Genomic DNA, 9,578 nt, shown 5'->3' on the forward strand with positions numbered 1-9,578 from the left:
AAAAAATATTCTATAATTTTTTTAGTACTCTTAGCATTTTTTATTTAGTATTATTTTGAACGGTAAAATTTTATTACTTATGACTTTATTATTATGTATGATTAGTTTTTTATTTACTTTATCATTTTTAATAAAATTAATAATTCATATTATAACAAAATTACAATAAAAAATTTAATTAAAAAAATAAAAATCAAAATATAAAAGAAAGTATTAAAAATGATAAAAAAAATTATAGAAAAAATTATTAAAACCAATAATAACAAGCAACAAACCTAAATACGTAAAAGCTATAATTTCTTGTTTCCAGTAAACTCACTCTTAGGATACAAAATTACGTCTACGTTCAGAGGAAAAAAAGTTGTCAAACATAACAAAAATAGCCTTTAAAAAACTTAAACGCACTTTTATCCTTTTCAATGTATTTGCCAAATACAGACTAGCAAAGTCTGCTCAGCCTCTCCGAAGTTACCGTCTCGTCTGCCACTAAATCTGGTGTAGGTGATTTCGACCTCAATGTAGTTGTGTGCAAAGATGAGTGTGTCCCTCTCACCAATGAAGTTACGGATTAAATAACAGTTAGTGACTATACTAACTAGTGAAGTTACATATTAAATAACGAATTAGAACTAAATCATAACCCCTCAATCATAACACAGGAAATGTATCTCATTATCAACCCATTGACCACTCATTAGAATTACACAGACATCAGTATCTTATGAAGCAATTATTATATAAGACAATAATCACATTAACATTAATTAACAAATACTATTTTACTGAAAATCATCTAGTTGCACAATCAAAATAAACTAATGCAGAGATAGACAATAGCTTATGAATTTATCATGATACTCAAATTGATGCAATTGAAATCAAGATTAAATTTTTGGTTAGGAGTTATCTCATATCTAATTGTTAAAATTACTTTTATCTTCCGACCATGATGAAGACAATTGCTTCACTTATTTATATATATATATAAAACAAAGCATACATAGTGAAGACAATTGCTTCACTTATCTCTTTGTTCATATCAATGATATAATAGTATATACACCAAGAGAAAAATACAACACTCCAAAGCAAATTTTTAAATGAATATTAACAAGTAATAACCACACCAATGATGTTCTGATCTTTTTGTAGTTAGCTAAATAGAAAAAAAAAAAAAAGAAAACTTATGCTTTAAAACATGCAAAGAATTTGGCTGGTGTAGGACCACTACTACAAAATTTTGCAATTGTTTCCTCTAACTCGATAAACTCTTCCTTCTTTTGAGCTTCAAACATTGCCTTTTTCTCTTCTGCTGACCTATGAATATCAGCTATCTTATTCTTCATATTTTCTGCATATTCTGCTTTCTTTCTTTTCAAGTTTTCCTGTTAAAACAATTTTGTTGGTAATGTCATGTGTTAGTTGAACACATACAAGTCCTTAGTAAAATTTAAAAAAACATTCTCTTTGCAAATGATAATCTATGCACCCGCCGCATGTTTTCCAGTTCTGGTCTTAGAATTTCCTTATTGCCTCTCGCAACTACTTTATCTCGTAACCACTTTAATATCTGATACGACCAGTAAAATCTTTTTGGGTTTGAGACATCCAATATCGGAAGAAGGTGCCACGGGTAAATAGTCTGCTGGCTTGTGGGGCTAAGAAACATCTTCAAAACCACCAGGATAAAGTATCGTCTAAAGGTCATCTTCTGTTGCTCGGTCTCCATTGGACAGGCAAAGACAAAGTCCCGCAGTTGTGTTGTAGTTTTTTTCTGGAACTCTCTCTTAATTGCCAAATGCGATTCATTTTTTTCTGCAATTCCGGGATTGGATCCCCTAAGTTAACGAGACATTGTACAACAATCAGTCAATGTCAACAAAGGAAAAACAAAAACAACGCATAGAAATTTTTACATCTTATATAACTTCGACTAACCTAAGGTATGCCGAATACACTGTCGATCAGTTCGGCGGTAACGCAAATGTCTCCTGCGTCGACCCTGTTCGAGTGCACGTCATAGGTCCTAGCTAGTTGGATCATGATGCTCTGTTTCACATGCCATAGCGGTACCGCCGCAAAAAATCAAATCCAATAGTCTCAATCTTAGCCAACTTAGCGTACTCATTATGAAGTTCCAAGTGGGTAAACAAGTTGCTAATGTAGTAAGGTGAGCATCGCATCTCTACTAATTTCTGTTGAGCAAAAATTAGGATCAGAATGACGTCAAAAAATATAACCAAACATATTCTTTTAATCATGTAAACAATGGAATACCTTTTTACCCATCTGATTTTGTGTTCAGCCAGTGTAAAAATGGGTTTGTTGGAGCATCGTGAAAATTTACTCACGCAGTATAATTCTAAGTTTTTAACTCTAACAAAAGAAACAGGTGACCTGTAGCCAAATAATATAAATAATAGCATAATCTTACCTTTCAATCGATATAACCTAAATGGCATCAGAAGATAATACTGATGTATCAAAGCCAAAAAGAAATTATTAGCATTGAAGATTCTATCTTATTTCTAATATCTGATATGCTTGGAAAGATTTATCAAGATCAAACCTCCAAATGTCCCTATAGTAACCATTTTTACTTTTGATAAAAAAACTAATTCATTCAAACAGAGCATCAACTATGAAGACCACTGTTCAACCACATACTGAAATAACGATCAAAATAAATAAGCGCAAGATCTATCAGATAGACCAACCATCCAATATCCTACTAAAGCGACTATCCAAATGGATTACAAATAATTATTAATAAACCAAGAGAAGTAGCACAGCCGTCAATTACAACCACACCAATCATCAATGTAAACTACTTTCACACAATGCATCAACTTGATAGCCCCAGAAATCAATTTTTTCATCCAAAAAAGGCCATGCGAATAAATAAATCACCAATTAGCTATCCAGTTCAGATATACTCCGATTGTAGCATCTAGAATGAAAATGTTTACTTAACAAACACAAATTAGATAAAAACTAATAAAAACTAAAAGAAAAATAAAACACATCAAATGTTTTCAAGAAAGCCTTCAACATAATAACATCAAAATAGCATTCACAGTCATCGAAATCAATTCTCCCAATTTTCCTGTATTAACATCATTTATCAAAACCAATGGCCTGATTACATACTGAAGTAACCATCCAATTAAATATGCCCAATATCTATGATAAAGACCAACCATTCAATCATATAATAAAAAAGAATGTTTAGAAAGGATAAAATGCAAAAAAGACACAGTTAAGGTTACCTTTTTCTACTGAGCACGAGATTCAGTGAAGGCCCTAAGCTGTTTTCTAATAGGCTGGAACAAAGATGAAAGTTACAAGAGTTAACCTGAATCTAAAAAGGCTTCAAATGAAAGAATGAATACAAAAAATAGAAAGTTGACATTGTGCTGTAAATCCATAGAAATCAAAATAAACGGAGTGAAAATGAATATCTAATGAACACTAGAGGAAAGGGATTCACCTCCTTGCAATTAAGGATGTCTGTCTTGTTAACACTTTGAATCTGGGATAGTGAGATTTCTCTAGCATCCTGAGGCACACACAAAAAATAGTGAATATTGTATACTTATCCTACTCCCTGGGACTATAAGTGAAAAATAATAAATAAAAACATAATCAAATTTGGTTTGAACAAAACAACAAAACATAATGATGCAGTTCAAGGCCCTCAACCGTTTCTTTATATCCAAATAGCAGATATTTCTTCGTTAGAGTCTCTTTAGTGCAATTTGGCATCTGGGGGTGAAAATCTAGTGGTCCAAGCCTGAGAAGAAAATTATTTAATTTTAATAACAGAACAATAATAAAAGGATCAGGTAATTCTTTGGGTAAAAACCAAAAGCAATATAGGAAGAATTGGAAATTGTTGTACATGCAAAATTGAAACTAAAAAGACCTTACAAGACTGACCATCCAATACCTTACTAAAGTAACTATCTAACAAATATCAACCAAATTTTAACAATGGTCAGCTAGTTTACGTCACATTGCATACAAAGGTCCGCACAGGGAGGGATAAATCATTATGAATTGCAACAATCTCAACCAACATCGTTCCACATGCATCAGAATACTAAAATTGCACCTAATACTTTCTCACCATGTATAATCAATCATATCAGCAGCAAAATCTATCTATAATACAACATGCAGCAGCGATTACGAATCGGGAAATGAACAACTCAATCCACTTACCGTGGATGGTTAGCATAGTTCTGGTTATGATGTTCGTGGTGGTCCCGTGAATGGTCCACGAGCAGGCGGCGAAATTTCCAGGATCGGATGCTCCGCTGCGACCAGTGCGACGGGGACGATGGAGACAACCGCGTCCGCGCGAGGAGAATGGCGCAGCTGCTCGGTTCGGCCGTGACGGCTCACTGGGCTGCAGTTCGGGTCGGAGGCGTAGCGCGCAGGGGCTGGGCTGCAGTGACGGTGGGATGTGCAACGGCAACAGGGCGAAGGACTTGAGGCCAGGGAGGAAGGACGCTCGCGAAGAAGGGTCGTCGTTCGAGGTTGCAGGTTTCGGCGCACACGGCTCTGTGTCGTCCGGGGTCTGTGCAGCGAATGGGAGGGGTTTTGGTGAGGGAGGCAAACCGTGAGAGCCAAAAAGGATTGGGTTAATGGGGAAAATTTGAAAATAGGAGTAAAGTAAGGTAAATTAAAACTAAACAAGCCATTAGAAATTAGTGTTATTGAGAGTTAATTTACTCTTTTAATTTAAATTGGATCCAATAAAAACAGTATATTATAGCTATTGTATATATTTCATTGTCTCAGGACTCGTTTCAACTGTTTGTCTGCACACTTTTTTTTTCCTTTCAATCTTTTATTTTTGGTATTTATGTAAATCAAATTTAGCACTTTTTCATCCTATGCATTACATGAATATTATATTTTTTAGATTAAATTTGTATTCGGTTCTTTCAAAACAAATAATAATAAAAGAAACAGAATCACGTGTTGAAATGAATATTTATCTTGTTGTACATATTACTATTTGCTAGTTTAGGTTTAGAACTGCACCTTCCCATTCTTTTCAGTTCAAAGCCAAAACTTTAGCTTTCAGCATAGCAAGTTTCTAAATTGAGCAAATTCTTACAAAGATGAGCACTTCACAGGGTGTTATACTGTTATTACATGCAAAGGTATATTATTCATCATTATATAAACATTAAGCATGCATGTAGAAATCAATTAATTTTCATGTTATTTCAAACATGATATTATGCAAAGTTATTTGCTGTTTGCAGCTGCAGTGTGCTGGGGATTAGGAATGGAAGTAAAGCTTGAAGAGATTCAAGTTGATCCGCCGAAATCAGGCAAAGTTCGAGTTAAGATGCTTTGTGCTAGCATCTGCCACACTAATGTTTCAGGAATTCAAGGATCTCCATATGTTAATGGTTTCCCTCTAGATTCCATATTCAAATACTGCATTGTATTTTATCAATGATAGAATTTCATCCATGAACATGATGAATTGGTTTTAAATTTTAATTAATTGCAGTGTTGTAGAGACAGTTGGAGATGAAGTGAAAAATCTTAAAGAAGGGGATATGGTGACTCCAACATATAATAGGAGAGTGTGGACAGTTATCAATGGATGGAGCGAGTAGTTTGCTTCTAGTTTTGAGCCTTGATGAGTTTTGAAAATGACCTTGTAATGCAGGCTATAAGCGGAGCGAAAATGCTGGGGGCTACTAAGATAATAGGGATTGACACAAATGCTATGAAGAGAGAAAAGGGGAAAGCTTTTGGAATGACTGATTTTATAAATCCTCAAGATTCTGATAAACCTCCATCATAATTGGTGAAGGATTTGGTGTGGATTATTCTTTTGAGTGCACTGGAGTTGCATCTTTGATTAGTGAATCCTTAGCAGCCACAAACATGGTTAGTTTCACTTCTGTCAAGTAATTCAGCTGTTTGATTTCATCAAATTATTATATGATCCTTGCTTCTTCTAATTACTGCTTTGGAACACGTAGGGAACCGGTAAAGCAATAACAATTGGCGCGCCAAATGAACCTATTGTGCCTTTCAATCATACAGCAATTCTGGCTGGCAGAACTCTGAAGGGTTCTGTTTTTGGAGGTCTAAAAGCCATGTCAGACCCTGAATACATTGATGAAAAAGTCTCACAATTATTTAATGTATTTGGACTATTTATTTACATTTTCGCAGGAGTTCCCTCTTCAGGAGCTATTCACCCATGAAGTCCTATTGACAGACATAAGAAAAGCATTTGATCTATTCAAAGAGCCAAATTGTGTCAAAGTTGTCATCAAGATATGATTTTCTGGCAATTGATGGATGTAAAATTCAAAATTATGCAGCTTCAGATAGTTTTCTAGGAGCATATTCTGCTTTAAAAATCACACAAGTTGCAGTCTGACAACTATTCTGTGTGAATATAAATAAAGAATAGTTTGATGCATGTGTGTATAAGTTGGCAGTCATTTTACTTCACCGTTGTAATGCAAATAAAAAAAATTTGTGATATGCAACATAACTTTATCCTAGTGCACAATGTGCACTCATAAATATTTTAATAAGTAAGTTGTTCAGTTCCTACTTTGAAAATTATTCTTTCAGGCAGTAACTTTGCTAATGTAAGCTCCTAATTGCAGGAACAAGTGAACAATGCTATATGATTGACTGAAAAAAATTGTGTGACTGAATTCATTGTTAATTTGTCATCATACAACAAAATTAGACATACTCTTTGAGCTTGTCATCTGATTCTCTATTCTAATCTATTGTATACAACAAGTATATGCTAATCTATGTCAATCTCTATGATCTGAGACTTATAGCCCATTCAAGCGAGAAGTGATTCGTTGGAAGACATGTTCACTACAAGGAATAGTGAGACCTCCCATGGGATGATCATATCCAAACTCTTCTTCAGCTTGACTCAACAAGTCTTGGAATGAAGGTTGGTTCAAGTATGATACGGGGATCACAAAACGCTTTTGATTCTCTCCAACATACACTGCAATATACCCTTTTGGGAGTTCCACAGATTTTGAAGCTGCTTGGCTAGCTGAGAATGATGACGCCCTTCGAATAACAGGTAAACGGAAGCCCATTTTTCTGTATGTATGTAAGTGTTGATGCTTAAGAATGCCAATGAATTGTGTTGTTTCTGAAGACAGAAGGAAATGTATTTATAGATTTTAAGATTCTTTGGAAGATTATTATTTCCAAGATAAAATTATTGTTGAAGTCATTGCAGGATTGCGGGGTATACACATGGTGCTGTCTTAGAAGTGGTTAAGAGTGAATGCCCCCACCTTCTCAAATGAGATAAGATCAAACTGAAGCCATATATTGGTTTGTATTAATTGGTATTCCATGCTTTTGTAAACATGCTTTAGACATGTCACATTTTGTTCTTGATGGCTATATATCATATATCCATATCGCTTTATGGACATGTTTTAAGACATCTCATATGAATCCTTTCACGTACTGATGTACCCTGTGATCTGTTTTCTATTGCAATAAATGTATTCATATCCACTCTGCATCATTATTAGACAATTTCCACTGATTTAGTAGGTTACCCATCAGTATGAAGAGCCAACTTATGTGATATGTCTTAAGCATGTCTGCAACATAAGTAGTAGTCCATTAAATCAGCTTTGTATTTAACCATTTATTAACTTCTCAGTTGTCTCTTTCAAAAGGTGGCAACATTGTTTGGCAAGAACTCTCAAATCTAAAGTAATCTTTCATAAACACAATGAAGACACTACCATGTGATCTTCGTTTCGCCCTTGTCTCAAAGTAGGCCTTATCGAATGGCTAATTTTTCAAAAACTTAAAGATGGTATATCTATATATAGACGGTTACCCTTGCACTCTAAGGCAACACAAATCAATAGCAACAACAATTCTTCTTTACACCCTTTGTGATCATTTGCATTTTTATTAGTTTGAAGCAAAACAGATCAATGGGATTTCGATTACCTGCTATTAGAAAGGCATCATCTGCTGTAACCCAAGCAGCATCAGTCCCAAAAGGCTATCTTGCAGTCTATGTTGGAGAGAAAATGAAGCGGTTTGTGATTCCTATTTCCTATTTGAATCAACCTTCATTTCAAGATTTACTAAGCCAAGCAGAAGAAGAGTTCGGATATGGTCATCCAATGGGTGGTCTCACTATTCCTTGCAAGGAGGATGCTTTCGTGGATCTCACGTCTCGCTTGAATGGACTGTAGTATAATCCAAGGAAAACAAGACTGACTTAGATTAATTGAGAGACAAATTTGGACAGCAGGCACTTAGAATTTTTCTTTTTTACTTCTTTTCTATTGGAAGATACTAACTACCATCTCATTGAGATGTCAAGGATGTAATATCAGAAATTTTTTCCCAAGTTCAATGAATTTAAACACCTTATCCCTAAGGACTTGTATACTCTATTTCTTTGCATATGATCTTCACTTTTGAATGCATCTAAATAGTAAATCTTTACTGCTGGCAAATGAATCTCCTGCTTATGATGAATAGCTTTACTTCTCTAGATAGTAAAGGCAGTCACAAATTATAGTCAATAATTTTAGCCATGTAGAAGAGAGAAGACTAAATTATTTCTCTGGGTAGTAGTTATTTGGTACTAGCAAAAGAACTGTCATGTTGAAATCCATATAGATCATTCTCTACATCTTCAGTTTTGCTATTCCAGCAAGCTAGCTAATTTGTTGAAACAAATCAATAACTCTTGATTACTTAAGCCACTTGGGCAAATCTATTAGTTTATGCTATTACCACATATTCACACTGTATTCTCTCCCAGATCAGAAGCTCACCAACTTTGATTGTTTCACTTGAATTTGACATCCCTCTAAAGCTTGTCTTCCTAATTTTTACAATGATTTACATCTTGCTTTACTTTATACATATAAAACTGTAACTACTAACTAGTATATTTGAAACCATTGCAGAATTGTACTCTTAATTTTCAATTTTATGAATGAAATAGATTGCTCATTTTTATGGCCATATTTTAAGATTCCAATTTCATATAATATTAGTTGGATAATCACTGAATCTGTGTGGATTGCAAATTTGCAATTCTTGTTATTGTTCTTCAAAAATTCTTGGCAATTTGGACATGTTTAATTTTATTATGATATTGTTGCATATATTAGAGACCATTCATATCAGACAAAGGCAAACAAATTCTGACAATGTCATGCTATAACTTCCTCATTTAACATTTTTATACTTTCAAATGAATGATACAAGGAAGAGACCAAAATGGACAATGTTTATAATAAAAGAAAGAGCCTTCTGTACAAAATTTGTCTCAGCTAAGCTATGTCAGTCTGTACTAGAACAATTTACTGCCCAATCAATTGAGAAGTGAGGTTTAGGAATTCTTCCTCACTGCATGGAATTGTGAGACCACCGGTTGGATGTTCATATCCGAATTCTTCTTCTGCTTGATTTAGTAATTCTTGAAATGAAGGCTGGTTCAAGTAACATACAGGAATCACAAACCGCCTCATCTTATCTCCCACATAGACTGCAAGATAGCCTTT

The 9,578-nt window shown here is 34.3% G+C and overlaps 1 protein-coding gene and 1 long non-coding RNA gene across 2 annotated transcripts; one reads left to right on the plus strand and one right to left on the minus strand.

Annotated features, from left to right (window-relative positions):
* Positions 1-950: 950 nt before the first annotated feature.
* On the minus strand, positions 951-4,355 carry LOC112789580 (uncharacterized). Its single transcript, XM_072232407.1, has 5 exons — positions 4,225-4,355; positions 3,491-3,559; positions 3,270-3,323; positions 1,939-2,397; positions 951-1,838 (listed from the first exon to the last, which is right to left on the minus strand). Exons 2-4 carry the CDS (start codon positions 3,556-3,558, stop codon positions 2,055-2,057), a joined length of 465 nt encoding a protein of 154 aa, XP_072088508.1. The 5' UTR covers position 3,559; positions 4,225-4,355; the 3' UTR covers positions 951-1,838; positions 1,939-2,054.
* Positions 4,356-5,031: 676 nt separating this feature from the next.
* On the plus strand, positions 5,032-7,170 carry LOC112773120 (uncharacterized). Its single transcript, XR_003816160.2, has 4 exons — positions 5,032-5,174; positions 5,280-5,429; positions 5,534-5,919; positions 6,015-7,170. It is a non-coding gene; the product is annotated as an uncharacterized lncRNA (long non-coding RNA).
* The last annotated feature ends 2,408 nt before the right edge of the window (positions 7,171-9,578 follow it).

Source organism: Arachis hypogaea, chromosome 3, assembly GCF_003086295.3.
Source record: "Arachis hypogaea cultivar Tifrunner chromosome 3, arahy.Tifrunner.gnm2.J5K5, whole genome shotgun sequence".
Classification (NCBI taxonomy): Eukaryota; Viridiplantae; Streptophyta; class Magnoliopsida; order Fabales; family Fabaceae; genus Arachis; species Arachis hypogaea.